Consider the following 21,518-nt stretch of genomic DNA (forward strand, 5'->3'; position numbering starts at 1 on the left):
GTGGAAGCAGCCCATCCTAATGGGCATAGAGAGAGAGGGAGTGGGACTCAATAGAAGGCTGTTCCAACGAGATGGCATAGACATGATGGGAGGAATGGACTCCTCCTGCGCTGCATGATTCTATAATGGGTTCTATGTGTGTTCAGTGAATTCCAGATTTTCCAATCTTTATCAGGCTTGTACATTAACGTTAAACTTTGAATACCTGGAGTTAGCTGCAAGCTCTGAAGAGTACCTCCTACTTCGCCAATGTGGTATTTGTCACTCTTGCAGATTTGCAGGCTCTCGGAGTGAGATTGCCCATAACTGTAACTGAAGTTCTTTTTTTCCCCATAAATTTAGAGTACCCAATTCATTTTTTTTCCCAATTAAGGGGCAATTTAGCATTGCCAATTCACCTACCCTGCACATCTTTGGGTTGTGGGGGCGAAACCCACGCAAACACTGGGAGAATGTGCAAACTCCACAAGGACAGTGACCCAGAGCCGTGTGGCAGCAATGCTAACCACTGCGCCACTGTGCTGACCTACTGTAGCTGAAGTTGACTGTAACAGCACTTGCAAACTTAATCAGTGTCACTGTCACTAAGCTGGAGAGTTAGAGAAAGATTCCTGTCTCTAGTTGCTGAACCAGTGACTCCCGGTGGCGGATGCATGGCTGAGGGACATAATTAGATTGTAGCCCTCCATAGATGAGCAGATTGACAACTTAATGCTAGATCAGGCAAGACATTTGAGGGCTTCGGCAGCTGTTCTAAACTGTACCTCGGGGAGATTTGGCCCCTTCAACAGAGCAGAGCAGAGGAGCGTATTGGCAAAATATTTTTTAAAAGCAGTGATGGGAGGATAGAGTCTTCCATTGCGTCTGTCGAGGATGGATTCAACCCCAGGTCTGGAGCTTAAAATAACAGTGCTCCAAATTATACTGCTGCTCAGTTCCTGGAATATAAGTTGCAAGAGGCTGTTATTGCGTGCTTTTAAAACTTCAATAACTGGGGGCCTTTTCTGCCTTGACAAAGCAACATATTTAGCTGTTGGTTCTGGTTTGATAATTCTGTAATGTGTGAGTGAATGGGACACTCTATGTTCCTAATGCCATTCTATATTGCTATAATTTAAATGCCTTTGGGTCCTTTTAGGAACATTGAATGTGACTCTGATATTAGCAGTCACATCTGGGTCCCTTGTCCAATTATTGTGACAAAAGTTGAGTATTTTCGTTCATGTCTTATTAGAGGTTCTCTCTTGACGCTGCATTTTAGTTTTCAGTTTGTAAGCAGGTTTCATTTTAAAGAAAGGTCCCACCTTTGAAATAACTGCAGCTGCTCTGCCGAAAGACTGGCTCTATGGATTAAATATTGGCAAAAAGAACGAGTCGTCTCAAGTCAGTTGATTACAAGCAGACATATTGGCCCCAGTATTTCCTACATTACATCTGTGACTGCATTTTGCAAGTATTTCATTGGTTGTAAAATGTTTTGCGATGTCCTGAAGTTGTGAAAGGTGCCAGCTGTAATGTTCTATTAAAAGTCTAAAATCGGCAAGTATGCTTCTGTGCTAATTGATCTGTATCGTTGGATCATTATTCAGTGAACTGATGAAGGTCTTTAAGATGATGAAAGGATGTGATAGGGTAGAAGTAGAGAAGCTGTTTATACTTTGGTGGGAGGGAGCTGTGGGAGCAGGGAGAGGGAGGTGCAGTTGAAGGGGCTTGGCAGAACAGAACTAGTGGCCATAAATACAATAGAGTCACAAGTAAATGCAACATCGAATTCAGGAAATGGTGACCATATGGGTGGTTGAGCCTATTTTGAATAGACTAATTTAAAGGTATATAGAAGGATGTGTTGGTGGTGGCAGCTGAAATAGGATGGGAGGAGGCTTGTGTGGACCTGCTGGGCCTGTAAATAGTATGTATCCAAATGAAATAGCAGGTAGATGAATCAAGTTTTTGAATGTGCAAACTCCACTCGGACAGTGACCCAGAGCCGGGATCGAACCTGGGACCTCGGCGTCGTGAGGCAGCAAGGCTAATCCACCGCTACCGTGCTGCCCTTTGCTAAATTAATGAAACCCTTTCTCACAGCTCTAGCCAACACACCATGTAGTACTTGAGCGATGGTTGCCATACCACCTGTCTATTGAATCCCGATTTCTACACTTTGCTGTGCCTCCCTCCCCGTGCAGTAATTTGCCCAAGGTGCAGTGAATATGCTCTGGACTGCATGCCAAGGTGTCGTCACCCTCACTGGTATTCCGCGCAGGAGTTGATTTGAGAGTGCCACACTCCTGGAGAATTCCTGCACGACCTGCCTCTGCCTCTGTGTCGGATGGCCACTCAGTTGCCACTTTCTGTAGCTGCAGAGTAACCATCTTCTGGAATGCGTGCTCTAAGAAACTCCGGTTCCTACCTGCTCCGCAGTCACTACACCCATTCCAGTTCAGAAGCCCTGAGTCCAAGCAACTGGAGACACTTCTGCACAAGGGGCCATAATGGCAGAAAGGAGGCCATTCGGCCCACCGAGTCCAGCTGATGCTCTCTGGAGCAATGCAGTCAGTTACATTCTCCTGCACCATTATGTATTGTGGAGCTCCACTTTGGCACAGCATTTCACATTCCATTCTATTACACACTGCTGAATTCCAGTGGATATGAAGCACTTTTTAGCAAATATTGTAGATATCCAAACGTATTAAAGGCCTGCCTCGTGGACACTGCACAATTCCACAATGGTGCAGAGGAGATTTACCAGAATGTTGCCTGGTATGGAGGGAAGATCTTATGAGGAAAGGCTGAGGGACTTGAGGCTGTTTTCATTAGAGAGAAGAAGGTTAAGAGGTGACTTACTTGAGGCATACAAGATGATCAGAGGATTGGTTAGGGTGGACAGGGAGAGCCTTTTTCCTCGGATGGTGATGTCTAGCACGAGGGGACATAGCTTTAAATTGAGGGGAGATAGATATAGGACAGATGTCAGAGGTAGGTTCTTTACTCAGAGAGTAGTAAGGGCGTGGAATGCCCTGCCTGCAACAGTAGTGGACTCACCAACACTAAGGGCATTCAAATGGTCATTGGATAGACATATGGACGATAAGGGAATAGTGTAGATGGGCTTTAGAGTGGTTTCACAGGTCGGCGCAACATCGAGGGCCGAAGGGCCTGTACTGCGCTTTAATGGTCTATGTTCCATTCCTGCAGCTCTGCAAGTTTATTTCCCTCAAGTGCCAATCCAATTTCCACATGTGACCATCCAGAACACCTGAAACACCCTGGAGTTCCCAAAGGCACAGAGACCGCAAGCACCGTGGTGTTCAGTTGGGATGTCAACCCAACTTGGAGGTTTCTCTCCATGTAAATGTGTTTGGAATTCTGTGATGGGTTATTGCTGTGGGTGGACTGGAATTGTGCAGTGTCCACGAGGCAGGCCTTTAATACGTTTGGATATCTACAATATTTGCTAAAGTGCTTCATATTCATTGGAATTCAGCAGTGTGTAATAGAATGGAATGTGAAATGTTGTGCTGAAGTGAAGTTCCATAATACAATATGACTGCAATGGATGGGAGATGATTTGTCCCCATAGACATTCTATTTCACTTAATGGAGGGATGTGACAGATTAGAGTTTTCTATTGAGGTGGAGGTGGTGGCATAGTGGTATTGTCACTGGACTAGTAATCCAGAGACCCAGATTACTTCCCTGGGGTCCCAAGTTCAAATCCCGCCACTGCAGATAGTGAAATTTGAATTCAATAAAAATTTGGTGATGACCGTGAAACCATTGCCAATTGTCGTAAAAGCCCGTATGATTCACTGATGTCCTTGGGAAATCTGTCAGCCTTACCTGGTCTGGCCTATGTGTAACTCCAGACCTACAGCAAATTGGTTGACTCTTAACTGCCCCTCACGGGCAATTGGGGATGGGCAATAAATGCTGGCACAGCCTACGCTATCAAAAATTCTCAAAACATCTCAAAAATTAATTTTTTAAAAACGAGGTCTGCATCGAGACGGTAGTATTTTCATTATTTTTTATTACTTCCCGTTTAATATCCCCCACCTCTTCCCCCCAAAAAACCTCAAAGATGCTTATTCAATGATGCTTAACAGTGTTTGGAGAGAGAGCTGTGGAGAAGTGCTTTAAAGAGAGAGGGGTGGGAGAAAGCCAACTCTCCCTCCAATGATGTAACTCTGAAGGATACAAGGTTAAGAAATTCTCCTTTGAAGCCAGTGTGTTGCAAAATGAAGCTTTAAACGAACAAAGCTTTGTCCCAATTCCCTCTCTTGCCCCCACCCCCCATCCCACTCCCTTGTTTTTCAGCCCGCTTGAATGTTCCATTCTTTAACACTAATCAAACTCTGACCCTGGGAAGTATAACAAAGAGCTGTATGGTCTGGGCAGGGAGTGCACACTCTCCAGCCTCTTCACTGTAGGTAGACTGTCTTCCTGTTGGTGAGGTACTGAAACTTCCCATTCATGTAACAAACGGGGCTAATTAGTGCCCGGGAGTGAATACATTTCTCATCGCACATTGCTTTTGAATGCAACATCAAAGGAACAACTTCCTTTTGTGGTTTTTTTCTCTCTCTCTCCTTTTCCAAGATCTATGTAAATAAGCAATTGTATAATACAATTCAGACATGGTGGTACCAAAAAAAAACTTTTCCGTGCTATTCAAGTACTGTGATGCATGGGGTAGAATGCTGAATAGAGCAGGCACTGCTAAGACCCAGTACATGTGCCTCCTCGATTGCTTGAGATGCAATAAATAGAGCTCCACGTTTTGTCAAAAGGAATCCTACAACATCTGTGTTAGTTGAAGCAGAACAATCCCAAAACTCACGAAAGGTGAAGTGGTGACCGGGCTTGGGAGGGAGGGGGGGGGTTCCCTGAGGCATCATGGAGCAGCTCCCTCCTATCCACTCAAAGAACAATGTCACTTCAGAATCGCTGAAGAGCAAGCGTCTGGAATTGGCTGTCGGCTGTTCTATGCTTTAGTGTGATCTGTATTGAATAAGGACCATAACGGTCATCAGCACATTCCAGCAGACAAATTCCAAGGTTACTTTCGACCGTGTACCATCGGTGCTGTAGATAGAATTCCAGTCGCATCTGTGCATTTATGCACAGGAGATTATATGTATTTGTAGCAATAATTTGAACTGTTAAACACAGACAGGAGTATTGTACCTCAGCAACACTCAAGGAAAACGTGAGGGCGGTATACCTAGTATGATCACGTACATCACTGATGAGGACTGAAATGTGACAAATTTTGTGGGTGAAATGCATCAGTTCCAAGAATGGAGTTTGCAAATCAGAGGGCGAGCTGTTATGTGTCCTCCAGTTGCATTCCTCTAGTGTAAATTTAGTGTATATCTGGATTTTTCAAACTTTTTCTTCCAGGACCCACTTTTGCAAGTCGGCTGACCTTCGCAACCCATGCCGACTGACCTTCGCGACTCACCGTTATTGCTTATCTTTAATGTGACAGATGAGCCTGCTTGGTCCTCACCATCTCACTTGCTTTGTCATTCAATGTTACATTTTTGCTAAGGACTTCAGCTGACGTTTTAAGTTCTCGCTGCATCCTTTGAAAATAATCAAAAGATTTCTCTTTTGAGCTTGCCATGCTTAGTCTTCAAATGCCTTTGAAGTCTTGAGGGTTTTAAACTTTCATTTACCAGCACTTCTCTGCATACAACACACACGGCCTTGCATCCTGATTTGCATTAGCAAAATTAAGAATGACATACCTCAAGCTATCATCTTTTAATATCATTGTTCCCGATTTCAGTTTCTTCTTAGTAGGCTGTTCACCAGAGGGCCCTGGAGCTTTGGATACAGCTCACACCAGCACTGCTTTGACCTGCCGTGACTCTCCTGAGTAGCTCTCTCCAGTAGATTCAATTGTGACATACTGGCCTGTTTGTGTTTCTGGCCCTCTCTTTTTTTTTTATTACAAAATGACTCCTCTTCAGTTCCTCACAGTCCTGTTGCTTGCTGGCAGCTACAAAACTGAGGAATCTCTCCTCTGTGATTTCGCACCCAGAGCACATCAAGTCAGTGAACGGGACGCTTGACCTCTCTGCTGCCGCATCTGGGGAAGACTCATCGGTTCAAAAAGAAATCTTGTCCTGGGACAGCGTTTTAACATCAGGAGAAGGTGTCTGCCCCGCTGGGCTCCAGGCCTGTGCACTGCTAGATCCAGCTGAGAGGGCACACATGCGTGGGGCAGCGGGCATTCTTGAAAGCCAGCCACAGCCGGCAATTTTAAAAGCCAATCGTGGCCGTTGGGCACTTATGTCCTCAATCGGGAACGCCGTGATCGATCACTCTGCGACCCTCCCAACACCCGGCCCTAGGTCACCATCTGTGTGGAGTTTGCACGGTCTCCCCGTGTTTGCGTGGGTTTCGCCCCCACAACCTAAAGATATGCAGGTTTGGTGGATTGGCCAGACTAAATTGCCCCTTAATTGGACAAAAATAATTGGGTACTAATTTAAATTAGGAACTTGAATGAAAATGGATTTTCAGTAGTGAAAGGAAGGCTTTTCTTGTATCTGTCAATTCACATACTTCAACCAGCTCCTTAATCAAAGTTTACCCAGGTGTCTTTATTTATGAGGAGAACAAAGTCCGGACGCCGATATAATGCAACACACTTTACTAAATATAGTTAACCCATAAATTACCCACTATGTACAAGAAGCACCCAGGATTCAACTATACTACCCGCAAAGGTGGTTTGGTATGCTGTAGATCCGATCCCTGAGTCCCTCTGGTTCCTCTTTCTGAAGGTGATTCTCACTGGCTGTTTCTTCCTTCCTTCCTGGCCTGGTCTGCTCTTGGCTGCCCCCCGTCTCGAGTCTCTGCTTCGAGCCTTTGCTTCCTAGATGTCGGAATGCCTATTTTTAACCCCCTGTTGCCACCCACCTGCCCTTGACCTTTGGCCAATGGAGTCTCAGGAGGCAGGGTCTCGGTACCCAATGGTCTGGTGGATGACCTGTTATGATGTGGAGATGCCGGCGTTGGGCACTCACCTGATGAAGGAGCAGTGCTCCGAAAGCTACTGATTCGAAACCAACCTATTGGACTTTAACCGGGTGTTGTAAGACTTCTTACTGTGATGACCTTTTGACAGGGCATCGGAGCCCGCCCTAGTAGGAGTGATGATTGCTTGATGGGTTATCAGGAACTGTGGACAATAGACCAATGCATCTCAAGTAGGAGCGATAATCAGTTGATGGGTTATCAGCGGCTGCTTCAGACAGGCCCCGGCAGCCTGTCTGAGTTCTGTATATTTGGATTCTGTTGGCTTCTGCAGACTGTGGTTTTAATTTAATGTGTCCAATTCTTTAATTTAGGATATCCAATTTAATCGGCCTTAAAACTAGGCCCTGATTATATTGCCACATTTTCATTTATATAGCACCGTTACCATCTCTGGACATCCTAAAGTGCTTTATGCAGAACTTTTGAATTGTATTAATTTTTTTTTTTAATTTAGAGTACCCAATTCATTTTTTCCAATTAAGGGGCAATTCAGCATGGCCAGTCCACCTAGCCTGCACATCTTTGGGTTGTGGGGCGAAACCCACACAAACACTGGGAGAATGTGCACACTCCACACGGACAGTGACCTAGAGCCGGGATCGAACCTGGAAACTCGGCGCCGAGAGGCCGCAGTGCTAACCTACTGTGCCACCATGCAATACAATTAATTGTATTAATTGGTGTGATGTAGGAAACGTGACAGCTGTTTTCTGCACAGCAAGATTCCACAAACCAGTATTGTGATGATGGTCAGATGATCTGTTTCATCCTTTGGTTGAGGGATAGATATTGGCACAGGGGGAGAACTCCCCTGCTCCTGTTTGAAATAGCGCCATCTAAGAGGGCTCACTTTTAAAAAATGAATTTAGAGTACCCAATTCATTTTTTCCAATTAAGGGGCAATTTAGCGTGGCCAATCCACCTACCCTGCACATCTTTGGGTTGTGGGGGAGAAACCCACGCAAACACGGGGAGAACGTGCAAACTCTACACGGACAGTGACCCAGAGCTGGGATCGAATCTGGGAACTCAGCGGCGTGAGGCAGCAATGCTAAACACTGCGCCACCGTGCTGCCCAGAGGACTCACTCTTAACGTCTCACCAAAACGATGATGCTTTCAATTCTACAGCATTCCCTTCATACTACCCAGGCAATGTCACCTTAGATGTTGTGCTTCAAAGCCCAGAAGAAACAAAAGTTTAGACCATTGGTAAAAGAACCAGAAGAGCGATGAGGAGAAATTCATTTGCATGGATGTTATGACCTGGAATGGATGGCGTGGAAGGCTGGTAGAAGCAATTTAATAACTTTCAAAGGAGAATTGGATATCCAGTATCTCCTCGCTTTAAGTCGTCCTGTTAAACTTTATTTAGTTTTTTAAAATTTTAAAGGGCCTGTTTTCCCAATTTGTTTTCTTTATTTTTGTTTTCACGTTGTTTGCATGCATTGTCCATGTCGGAGTTGCACATAGTCATTGCAGATCTTCATACAGATACCTGTTGGTATGAATCTGTGGAAATTCAGTAAAATCTATTTGAAGGTAGCCATCTGTGAAGCAATGTTTAAATGTTTTCTTTAAAGGGTCGACAATGCTCGGAATGGGGGAGGAGGGGAAAACATTGCGACAATTAACCGCAATGTGTAGAGATGAAAGACGTCAAAATATAATGCAGCATTTTGTGATTGAAAGGTGAGCAAATTATTTTTTTAAAAACATGTTTAGCTGCTGAAGAAAGCACCTGGGGGGACAAATGCTCAAGTTTACAGAGGAAAATATAGCCAAGGTTTTCTGTGGATTTTTGGGAAAGGGTCAGAGAACCAGACTCGAACGCCTCTCCCCAGCCTCTTATTGAATACTGAATTATACAGCACAGAAGGCAGCCTACCATGTATACGGTGCAGCATTTCAACTAGTACATTGTTTTTTCCAGGCAATAAATGTCCAACAGAACCATCTCTGGCTTTAACGTTGTCACTTGAAAGTGTTTCACCTAATGCTGCAATTTTCAAGAATGCAACAACAACCTTAAGTAACTTTAACTACAACTTAACTTTACCTTTGACAGGAAATCTAATGCATTGCTATGGGACACAAACTGGGATAGGATGAATTGGGTACCTCTTTCAAAACTGGCACAGGCACGAAGGGCCAAATGGCCTCCTTTGCTTGTCTGAAATTTGAGGGCTCCAAATCCAGCACAACGAGGGGAGCAGCTTACTAACAGATCATTCATAGGTTCATAGAATTTGCAGTGCAGAAAGCCATTCAGCCCATCGAGTCTGCATCGGCTCTTAGAAAGAGCACCCTACCCAAGTCCACACCTCCACCCTGTTCCCATTACCCAGTAACCCCACCCAACACTAAGGGTAATTTTGGGCACTAAGGACAATTTAACATGGCCAATCCACCTTACCCGCACGTCTTTGGACTGTGGGAGGAAACCGGAGCACCTGGAGGAAATCCACGCAGACACGGGGAGAATGTGCAGACTCCGCACAGACAGTGACCCAAGCCGGGAATCGAACCTGGGACCCTGGAGCTGCGAAGCAATTGTGCTAACCACAATGCTACCGTGCTGCCCACAGAGCAGAAAAAATCTCCCATGTGAGAAATGGCATGATGTGCCAGTTTTGCACCTCTGCTCTCCAGTGGCCAATGAGTGCCCTCTTGCTCCACCTCCACCAAAGCAGCCTTTTCTTGGCATTGTTTTTAAAAATGTCTTTTTCCAATTAAGGGCCAATTTAGCATGGTCAATCCACCTTTGAGTTGTGGGGGTGAGACCCATGCAGACATGGGGAGAATGTGCAAACGCCACATGGACAGTGACCCAAGGCTGGGATCGAACCCAAGTTCTCGGTGCCGTGAGGCAGGAGTGCTAATAATAATCATTTATTGTCACAAGTAGGCTTCAATAAAGTTACTGTGAAAAGCCCCAAGTCGCCACATTCCGGCGCCTGTTCGAGGAGGCTGGCACGGGAATTGAACCATGCTGCTGGTCTTGTTCTGTATTGCAAGCCAGCTGTCTTGGCATACTGTGCTAAACCAGCCCTTAATCACTGCGCCACCATACTTCCCCTTTTCTTGGCATGACTTTCCACAAAGTCAGCTCTGCCCTGTACCCGTCCACAAGACGGCCCTGGACAGCAACCAAAAACAGGAGGTATGGTGGTTATGTTTTTTTCCCCCCCCCTTTCCTAGCCCAGGGGCAGCAGGTGGGGAACTAAAGCTAGTTTGTCGTAACCTGCTAGTTGCTATCACAGCTGTGAGCAGCTAACTCAGCACCACCTTGAAATCAACACTTTTGGCTTGTGACAAAGGTAGACTATTTTTGTCTGTTAAACAGTTAAGCACTATCGCTAATGTCGACTTTCAGCAGTGCTTTATTTCTATCTTTATTGGGGCTCAGTTTTATCTCTATTATTGTGTAGTTGCTGTGACAACGGGGAACTTTCTTTTTTGCCTTGCTTATTTTCTTTGCACTGACAAAGTTGAGTCAGCTGAAGAGGTGGAGTGGTTTGTTTTTTTGGATTTGCAGTCATCCCTTACAATCTGGCTGGTGATGCTGCACACATACACCGTGCAGGCATTCTGTCCAGGTGTGTGCTACTAGTCTTTATCACAGAGCACTAACAAGCTAAGAAGTGAAGGGCAGACACTGACAAAGAGAGAATGACCCTGGGGTCCTCTGTCACAGTCAAAGTAGAATATTGTGGATAAATTCTCACCATTGTGCTCACTTGCATCAAAGTTTCTTCCCTTTCCTCCTGGAGATGGTCATCTTTGTTTGGGGTATAATTTCACACCCACCCCAAGTGACCTTTGGCAGTGTGACCCCTCCCCCACCCCACCAAAAGGGGCTACACTCGTGTCCCATTCCCAATGTATGGCAAATGTTACTGTGATATTCTCTGCAGGAGGCGACACAGCTTTTTATAAGTTCATTCTTGGGACGTGGGTGTTACTGGCAAGGCCAGCAGCCATTGACTACCCCCAAATTGTCCTTCAGAAGGTGGTGGTGAGCTACCCTCTAGGACAGCTATAGTCACCTACTGTTGGGAGAGAATTTTAATCCAGTGACTGTGAAGGAATGGCAAAATAGTCCCAAATCAGAATGACGTGTGCCTTGGAGGGGAGCTTGCAGATGATGGTCTGCCCACGTATCTCCTGCACTAGAGGTTGCTGGTTCGGAAGGTACTCGTTCAGGAGCCTTGGTAAGTTGCTGCAGCGAATCTTGTATCAGGTACACACTGCTGCCACTGGAGGAAGTAAATGTTTAAGTTGGCAGGTGGTGTGGGCAGCACAGTGGCCAGTGGTTAACACTGCTGCCTCACGACGCTGAGGTCCCAGGTTTCATCCTGGCTCTGGGTCACTGTCCGTGTGGATTTTGCACATTCTCCCCGTGTTTGTATGGGTTTCGCCCCCACAACCCAAAGGTACAGGGTAGGTGGATGGCCACACTAAATTGCTCCTTCATTGGAAAAAATTAATTGGGTACTCTAAATTTATTTATTTTTAATTAAAAAGTTGGCAGGTGGTGTGCTGATCAAGTGAGAATTGTTTTTTTTGGATGCTTTTGAGATTCAAATGTTGTAGGAGCTGCATTCATCCACAGCCCAACCTTGCCCTCACTCTTACTTTCTAATTCGGGGTCACCGGCAGCAGCTCATAGTGGAACAGGGACCATTTCTCTCCCCTCCTTTACCTGCTCACAATGCTGAAATTCAAACGAAGAAAATGGATGAAAACTGTCAGCAGGTCAGGCAGCATCTATGGAAAGAGAAACTAAGTTGATGCTTTCAAATGATAGTGATCAGAGGTCAATTGTAGCTCTGTTATGTGGGCCCTGACACAGGCTGTGAAACATTTCACTTACCAATAGAGGACCAAAGTGCAAACAGTGCGAGGTAGTCTTTTTTATTTCTAAATTTAAAGTACCCAATTAATTTTATTCCCAATTAACGGGCAGTCTAGCGTGGCCAATCCACCTACCATGCACATCTTTGGGTTGTGGGGGTAAGACCCAGACAGACACTGGGAGAATGTGTAAACTCCACAAAGTCAGTGACCCGGGACCGGGATCAGACCCGAGTCCTTGGTGCCGTGAGGCAGCAGTGTTAACCACTGCACCACCATGCCACCTACTGCGAGGTAGTCTTTGATGAGGACACTTTCGTAGTCATTCATCTCTACCCTACATATGTGAAATGGTCTTGCGTTTTTTAATTTCTGTCACTTAAACAAGAAATTGATCAATGAGCCTTTGGCGATTGTTCTCAATTTCTGTCTTTCGGCTGGTGAGGACAAGGAGAAGAATCGGCCCAGATTCCAGATCCCAACTCTTGAAAGTGGGAAAGTGAAAACGTGAAGGTGTCATATCAGTACTGAATTGAGTTAAGCCATGGGGCAGCCGAGGGCCGAGTTCTCTTTGACCGTCACAGCCAATCTGTAAGAAGACAAATGTTCACTGCCAAGGTGGGCAGAGTCTGTGTAGATCAGTGTTATTCAAACTTTTTTGCTCAGGACTCATTTTTACCAACCGTCCATCCTTCGGGACCCACGCAGGCTGACCTTCGCGACCCACCCATGCCGAATGTCGCCCCCCGCCCCAGCCAACGGTCGCACCCGGCTGACCGTCGCGACCTACCATTTTCACTTGCCTTTAATGTGACAGGTGAGCCTGCTTGGTCCTCGCGATCTCACTTGCTTTGTTATTCAATGTTACATTTCTAATAATGACTTCAGCTGATGATTTAAGATCTCACTGCACCTTTGGGGAAAAAAAAAAAGAGGTTTGTCTTCGAACTCGCCATGTTTAATCTTTAAATGTCTTTGAAGTTTTGAGGGTTTTAAACTTTCATTTGGATTTGTTTATTGTCACGCACCGGGATACAGTGAAAAGTATTGTTCTGCGTGTAGCTCAGACAGATCATTCCGTACATGAAAAGAAAATACATAATAGGGCAAACGTAAATTACACAATGTAAATACATAGATACAAGCATCGGGTGAAGCATAACAGCAGTACAGTACTACTCGGTAGAGAGGATGTGTGAAGAGATCTGGTCAGTCCATAAGAGGGTCGTTTAGGAGTCTGGTAACAGTGGGGAGGAAGCTGTTTTTGAATCTGTTAATGCGTGTTATCAGACCTTTGTACCTCCCCGATGGAAGAAGTTGGAAGAGTGAGTAAACCGGGTGGGAGGGGTCTTTGATTATGCTGCCTGCTTTCCCAAGGCAGCGGGAGGTGTAGACAGAAACAACGGATGGGAGGTGGGTTCATGTGATGGATAGGGCGGTGTTCACCAGATGCCCAGGCATTCACACCAGCGCTGCTAGCATCTGCAAAATGGAGGAATCTCTCGCGTCCAAAACATGTGACGTCAGCATACGGGGAATGTGACCTCTCTGCCGCCGCTTCCGGTGGGAGGACTCCATTGTTTGCTGAAACAAAACTGGCCTTGGACAGCGCGCTGACATTAGGAGGAGGCGGTCCACCCCACTGGCCTCTGGACCTGCGCACTGCTTGATCCGGCACGCATGCGCGGGAAGGCCAGCAATCTCAAAAGTCCGTCGCAGCTGGCATTTTTAAAAGTTGGCCACAGTCGGGCGTTCCTACGCGATTGGGAACACTGAGATCGGGTGCCGCGACCCTCCCGAAACATGCCCGCCACCCACCCACAGGTCGCGACCCGGAATTAAACCCCTGGTGTAGATCCCACTATTAGTCCATGTCATCGCTGCGTGTTGAAGAAAAAGGAAAGAGCTAGGTGGAGCCTGTGGCTGCCTTTGAGGGTCCCACTGCTTTATTTTTCTGGGAACAGGCAAGCTCCCCAGTAGTGCATGCAATGGATTGTTTCTTGGATAACCTCTCTGCAAGTGCAACCTTTCTCACAACTTTCTTCACATCTGCTCTATGGAGCTCTGCTGCACGTGCTCAGTTAACTGCACTTTCATTCCACGTGAAGACAGCTGGTGCTGGCCTTCGTGGGCACTATTATTGGAATGATAAGAGGAGAAGTTAGCAGCATGGCCCTTGTGAAGGAGGTGAGCTGCTAATTGGCACAGCGTTGCATATCTTACTGTGGCAATGGTTGAGAGGACATTTGGTGAACGTTGGTCTTTCATCTTTGGGAATTGTGTTGAAGTTTAGCATGGACTGACGGGCTTGTCTGTTAACCAAGTATGGACAGTGCAAATCACCGTTCCCAACGGACGTTCGCCTACAGCACAAAATCTATTCCCAATTTGACAATGACGCTCAGAGATCATTGCAGGAATCAGCAAAAAGCACCGTCCTGATTTTGGGAACACTGAAGTACATCAGTGGGGCAAAGTAGGGTGAGCTCTACATTTGTTGCTTGATGTTGATGATAGATACCCATAATAGGAAGTGATTCATTCCTAGAATCCATCCCCCAGCAGCAACATCCGCTCCATTTACAAATCCTCCATTTACAAATCAGGTGGAGATGTCATGATATGCATTCGCAAATCTGGATTAATGTGGTGCAAATTTTCTCCCGTATGTTAGTTCACAGAGACCTGGATGAAAATGTATAGATATAATTTCCTTACAGTTGGATACTAACTGCTTTTTACTTTGTAAATAAAAGTCATGTTCTGTAACTTGCTCCCGTATATTTAAAATGTGTGTTCTCATTTTTCACTTCTCTGAACAGTCAACGACGTCGTTATGTTTAATTTGTGGTCACCCAGGGTCAAATGGACAGTTTACTCTCGTTACTGAGTCAGACATTTGTGCATGTTCAAATCTCACTCCAGACATTTAAGCGCAAAATCTAGGCAGGTGCTCCAATGTAGTCATGAGGGAATGTCACCCTGTCAGACATGCTGTGTTTTGAATGTGGCATTAAATTGAGGCCCAGCCTTCCGATGGCGACATGTAGATGGCGGGCACACGTTGGGTGGCTTCTGCTAGAGCTTCTGGTTTTTGGCCCTTTATACCCAATTTTGGGGGAATAGTTTTGGATGGATAGGTGTTGGAAAGTTGTAAAGAAGTTGTAGGATATTGAAGTTCCAGAAGAAGAATCGGGGAAAGAAGGAGCCGAGCGAAGGTTCGCCGGCAAGTTTGGTTGTGAGTCCAGCAGGAGGAAAGATGGCGGGTGCAAGATTGCTGAGTGGGGCCACGCCCATTAGGGTGAATAAACTGGCGAAAGTGTTGACGGGGAGGGTGAGCGGATGTTCTCGAAGCATTTTTTTTTTTTAAGTGATTCCAATTAAGGGGCAATTTAGCGTGACCAATTCACCTACCCTGAACTTCTTGGGGTTGTGGGGGTGAGACCCACGTAAACACAGGGAAGGTGTGCAAACTCCACACGGACAGTGGCCCAGAACCAGGTTTGAAGCGGGGTCCAAGGCGCCATGAGGCAGCAGTGCTAACCACTGCACCACTGTGCTGCCCTGAGACCCATGCAGACATGGGGAGAATGTGCAAACTCCAGGTGGGCAGTGACCCGGGGCCAGGATCGAACCCGGGTCCTGGGCGTTGTGAATTCCCACAGAATTGTGATATGCATCAGAAAAAGATGATGACCTCACTCAAGGAGTGGGTGGCTGAGCCTCTTACACCAATAAAGAAGACGTCGACCGTGGTATGGGAGCAAGATGAGGCATTGAATGGGGTGGAGGAGGCATTGCCACAGCACAGCGACCAGTTCACCTGCAATAAGGAGCTGAGAGCCAAAGTGGAGGACCTGGAGAACAGGTCACAAAGGCAGAATCTAAGGATCATGGGACTGTCTGAGGGGGTGGAGGGCGGAAAGCCAACAGAGTACTTTGTGGGGATGTTCGCCATGTTGATGGGAGAGGAGGAGGACCCCTCCCTCTGAGTTGGACAGGGCCCACCGCTCGCTGTGGACAAAGCCAAAAAATGCTGAACCACGAAGGCTGTTACTACTCACTTCCACAGTTCTCAAGGAGAGGGTGTTGAGATGGGTGGAGCTGAATCGAGAAGTGAGGTGGGACGACATTGGTACTTGGATATACCAGGATCTCACGGCGGAGCTGGTGAGAATGCGGGCAGCCTTTGGACGGGCGAAGGTGGCGTTGTATTAAAGCAACGTGAGGTTTGGGGCTGTCTAACTGGTGAAGTTGAGAGTGAAGCACAACTCAAAGGACTTCTACTGAGAAGAGTTTGGACTTTGGTATTGATCTTTCCCCTCTTGTTTTTGTTTTGTGTATCTCTCTTTCTTTTCTCTTTTTTTCTTTGTTTTTGTTCTTACTTATGCTTAAAGTCGTGGTTGGGAAGGGATGACTTTGGGGTTGGTAATGATCGGCGGAATTTGATGGGGTTTTTTTGGGCCTGAGGGATTATTGGGTGGAGAGTTTGGAAGATCTGGATGTGCGGGGATTTGGTGTTGGTTTGGTTTTCTATTTGGGACAGGGACCACCTCGCTAGCAAACAAAAGTTGGCTTGTGAACGGGAGTGAGGTGGGGCGGGGCCACGGTTATTGGCACCTGTATGGACCGGTTTTGATGGGCCCGAGAGGTGTGAATGGTGGGGGGGATGAGGATGATAACTTGGGCAGGTGTTCTCGAGAGGAAGTGGTTGGGGGGTTTCTGGGGAGGGGTAGGGGGCTGACGGTGACTAGGGGGTAGTGCTGGGTCCCGCCTGCTGGAGGCGGCCAATAGTCATTGTGGCTGATAGGAGGAGCCGGGGGTGGGGAGGGGGGATGCTGTTGAGAGAGGCTTCCAGTCAGAGTGGTGACCTGGAATGTAGAAGGACTGGGGTAACAGGTGAAGTGAGCAAGAGTTTTCTCGCATTTGAAAAGCTTGAGAGCTTACATGGTTGCAAGAGACCCATTTGAGGGTGAAGGACTAGGTGAAACTTGGGAAGGGTTGGGTGAGTCAGGTGTTCCACTCGGGCTTTCATAGCAGGGCCCGGGATCGCGATTCTGGTGGGTAAGAGGGTGAGGTTTCAGATGGAGAAAGTGGTGGCTGACCCGGGGAGCAGATACGTAATAGTAACGGATGCGTTGGAATTGAGGTTGGTGATGCAGGTTAGCGTACATGCTGCAAATTGGGGCCGACGTAGTATTTATGAAAAAGATGTTGGCTGCCATTCCGGATTTGGATACGCACCAGTTAATACTGGGCGGGGACTTGAATGCAGTGTTGGATCTGAAGGCAAACAGGTCCAAGCCGCATTCGCGGGTTCGGGTCAGGGATGGGACGGGATTGCTGGCGATGGCACCGGATCAGGTGAACGTTTTTGAAGAGAGCTACAGGATTTGTATAACTCAGAGTCTCGTCTCTCGAGGATGAGTCAGATATGAGAGAGATTTTGGGGGGAGTGGAGTGTCCTGAAGTAGGAGAGGGCAGGATTGAAGGAGCCAGTGGCAGTGGAAGTAGTGCAGGTGGCATTACCGTGAATACTAACAGGCAGCCAGTTGTCTTCAAATGTGGGGTGGCTGTTGAATGTGGTGCTTTCTCCGGCAGGAGGGAGGTGGTGGTGGCAGCGCTGGATGCGGAGAATTTGTTTGATGGGTGGAGTGGAGCAATCTGGTTGCGGTGTTGGAGAGGTTTGGGATTGGGCCTAAGTTTGTGGCTATGGTGAAATTGTTGTATATGGATCCAATGAAATGAAAAAAATATGAAAATCGCTTATTGTCACAAGTAGGCTTCAAATGAAGTTACTGTGAAAAGCCCCTAGTCGCCACATTCCGGCGCCTGTTCGGGGAGGCTGTTACGGGAATGGTGTGTGTGCAAACAAATTAGATGAATTCAAGGTACTTTCCATTGCACAGGGGAATGAGGCAGGGAGGCACTATTGGCAATAGAGCCTTTGGCCATAGCTCCAATAAATGGACGGGGATAGTGAGGTAAGGGGGTCATAGGGTTGTTGTATATTTCGGACCCGAGCTCTTTTGTGAGGGATATAATGGGACTGCTTAAGAGATTTCGGGCTTCTCAGGCTACAAACTGAACTTGGTTAAAAGTTAGTGTTTTGTGGTAGTTCTCCAGGGCCGGGAGTCGGAGTGGGGGGGTGGGGATTGTCATTTTGGGTGGTAATGAGCCGCTTGAGGTATTTGGGAGTGCAGGTGACCTGGGATTGGGCCTGGCTTCGTAAGTTGAACTTTACAAGTCTAGTAGATAGGGTTAAGGTGGATCTACTGAGGTGGGATAGTCCTCCCCTGTCATTGGCCGGAGAGGTGCAGGCGGTGAAGTTGAATATTTTGCCGTGGTTTTTATTTTTACTCCCGTGCCTGACGGTCTTTTTGCCAAATTCGTTCTTTAAGGGGGTGGATAGACTGGTTTTGTCATTTTTCTGGGCAGGTAAGGTGACTAGGATTAGGCAGACTACTCTGGATAGGGCGGCAGTCAGGGAGGTTGGGCCTTTCAAACTTTTTGTGCTATTACTGGGCGCAAAGGTGGACGAAGTGTGTGGTTGGAGTAGGGAGATGGAAGCAGGTTCTTGTAGGGAGTAGGGGATGCAGGCACTGTGTTGCTAACTTTTGGTTGGTTCAATTGGCTGTTTTATAACCTTTGCTCTCGAGTCGCCAGGTATCTTTATGATACCGCCACGAGGTTCAAGTAATGATCAATAACTCAATATACCAATTAGTAAGATTCAAATCAAAGCACATTTATTATACACAGTAATCGCTACTCATGCATAAATTCTACTTCTAAGCTACTTCTACAACTAGCAGGCCTATACTTAGCTTCGGTCTGGCCCACCAGGTCAGGGGAACAAATGGCCTTTCATTCGGGTTCTGTGTCTGCGGGATTCGAAGTTGGTACGGACTGGTAGCTAGGAGCGCCTATCTCGTAGCGAGCGTTGACTTAAGACTTACTGGCTTTTGGCGGCAGCTGAACCGGTCATTGTCGAGGGTTGGTTCGCGTTGCTGAGTGACCCAGTCAAGAAGAACGATTTGAACTTGAGGGCTTAACTTTATAGTCCCCAGGGGCTTGCCGCCTTTCGGGACGGACCCTGTACCTGGTTCCAAGTGGTGGACTTTGTTCCAATCGCTTGGTTCGATTTTTCCAATACTGGAGCGGTTCCCTGATTGATGGGCGGTCTTGAGGTGTCCGTTAACCTCTTTTGTGTTGGCTCTTGCTGGCGCCGGGGAGTCTGGCATGGCCTTGTTTATCCCAAATGTTTCGATTGTACCTGGGGATCGCTCATTAGTATGTAGATGGATGCTACATTATTATGCAGATGGCTGCTTGTATCGATGCTGTCTGGGCTTTTGCAGAGTTTAATACACAGTAACTTGCACCTGCTAGTTTCTGCCTCTGTTGGCTGAATTTCCCTGCAGCCTTTGCTGTTCTCCATTTTACGTCGGGAGTTGGCCAACACAGGTGACTACAACTGGCAACGGCGCCACTCCCGTTTAGCCCAGGTAGGTATTTGGGGAGTCCTGTGGTGGTTGCCACGCTGAAAATATATGGAGGTAATTTCGGCAGCATTTTAGCTTAGGGGCGGGGTCAAGGTTGATGCCGATCCGAAGGAACCATGAGTTTGAGCCTGGGTGGATGGATGCACGGTTTCAGCGATGGGACAAAAGAGGGGTTACGGAGATGAAAGACATGTTTTTGGAAGGGCGGTTCACAAGTTGGGGGGAGTTGGGGGTGATGTTTGGGTTCCCTTGTTTTAGGTACATGCAGGTGAGGGAATTTGCAAAATAGATCTTTCCGACCTTTCTGTTAGCACTTACCTTCTCGTTGCTGGAGGAGGTGTTGTCGGTGATGGGATAGGAGGGTGGGGATGTCTCGGTGATTTATGGGAGTATTTTGGTAGAAGATGAGGTGTCACTGGAGAAGGCTAAGGTTAAGTGGGAGGAGGAGCTGGGGATGGCGCTGGAGAGGGGTTGTGTGAGACGCTGCAGACGGTGAATGCCTCATCCTCATCCAAGGCTGGGGTTGACGCAGCTAACGGTGGTACACAGGGCGCACCTGACAAAGTCGAGAGTGAGTGGCTATAGCTAATCATGTACATATGTTTTGGTCCTGCTCGACGTTGGAGATATTGTGAAGGTTGTTTTTCAGCACCATGTTGGTTTATTTTTGTGATGTAATGTTTTTCAAATGTTAGAAATTTTAATTAAAATACTTTAAAAAGAAAATAAATAAATTGAGGCCCCATCAGTTGGACATGAAACATTCCCTAGCATTATTTTGAAGAGTGGGCGCCACGGTGGCACAGTGGTTAGCACTGCTGCCTCACGGTGCTGAGGACCCGGGTTCAATCCTGGCCCCGGGTCACTGTCCGTGTGGAGTTTGCACATTCTCCCCGTATTTGCGTGGGTTTCGCCCCCACAACCCCAAAGGTGTGCAGGCTAGGTGGATTGGCCACACTAAATTGCCCCTTAATTGGGAAAAAGAATTGGGGACTCTAAATTTTTTTTTTTTTTTAAAGCATTCATAATCACAGGAGAATTCTCCCATGCGTCGTGATCAATATTTAGCAAGCAGCTAACATTGTTGGAATAGATTATCTACTTGTTATCTCATTGCTGTTTATGGGACTTGGTAATGCACAAATTGTTTACTGTGTTTCCTGCCTTTCATTCTTGTATTTACAATTCTATATTATTTCAATAGGATGTCAGAGACCAGTGGGACTGTCCTATGGGAATGCCAAGGTGTGCGCCTACAGTGGCTGGTACTATTGCCAAGCATGTCATGTGGACGATGTGTTTCTGATCCCTGCTCGACTGGTTCACAACTGGGACACTGCAAAGCACAAGGTGTGTTGCTCCTTTACAACCGCTTACAAACTGCATCTACAGCTTGCATTTATATAGCGCCTTTAACAGAGTAATCATCTGAGGTGTTCCACTGTTGCAAAACCTAAACATCAGGCCACACAAGGAGCTAAACCCTCCCCCACCCCCGGTGAATCATAAGCTTGGTCAAAGTGGTTGGTTTGGAGGAGCATCTTAAAGGAGGAGAGTAGTTTGGGGAGGGAGTTCCACAGCTTGGCACCAAGGGAGCTGAAGACATGGCTTCCACTGGTGAAGTGATAGAAATTGTGGGATGCACAAGAGGCAAGAGGAGATCAGACCATTCGGGTGAGTTGTAGGGCTGGGGGAGGCTGCAGAGAGGTCATGGTGGAATTTGGAAACCAGGATGATAATTTGAAATTCAAAACCCCGCTGGATCAAGAGAGCACGTGGGTGCATTTGACCATGACATGCGATAGTGAGAAAGCGGGGCGGCACAGTGGTTAGCACTTCTGCCTCACGGCGCTGAGGGCCCGGTCCACATTGTCTGTGTGGAGTTTGCACCTTCTCCCAGTGTCTACTTGGGTCTCGCCCCCACAACCCAAAATTGTTCAGGATGGGTGGATTTGCCACACTAAATTGCCCCTTAATTTGAAAAAAAAAGAATTGGGATCTTGCATTTATAAAACAAAAAATAGTGAGACAGCTGACAACTTTTCAATTCATATTTTATTTTTTTAAATAATTTATTTTTTTAATTTGGAGTACCCAATTC

The 21,518-nt window shown here is 46.8% G+C and overlaps 1 protein-coding gene across 2 annotated transcripts in view; it reads left to right on the forward strand.

Moving 5' to 3' along the window:
* plekhm3 (pleckstrin homology domain containing, family M, member 3) overlaps positions 1–21,518 on the forward strand; it is a 181,950-nt gene that overhangs the window by 41,273 nt on the left and 119,159 nt on the right. For both annotated transcript variants that reach the window (XM_072482654.1, XM_072482645.1), the window contains exon 4: positions 20,622–20,767. In XM_072482654.1, coding sequence (XP_072338755.1) covers positions 20,622–20,767 — 146 coding nt within the window. The remainder of the gene's footprint in view (positions 1–20,621; positions 20,768–21,518) is intronic.

Source organism: Scyliorhinus torazame, chromosome 2 (genome assembly GCF_047496885.1).
Source record: "Scyliorhinus torazame isolate Kashiwa2021f chromosome 2, sScyTor2.1, whole genome shotgun sequence".
Taxonomy (NCBI): domain Eukaryota; kingdom Metazoa; phylum Chordata; class Chondrichthyes; order Carcharhiniformes; family Scyliorhinidae; genus Scyliorhinus; species Scyliorhinus torazame.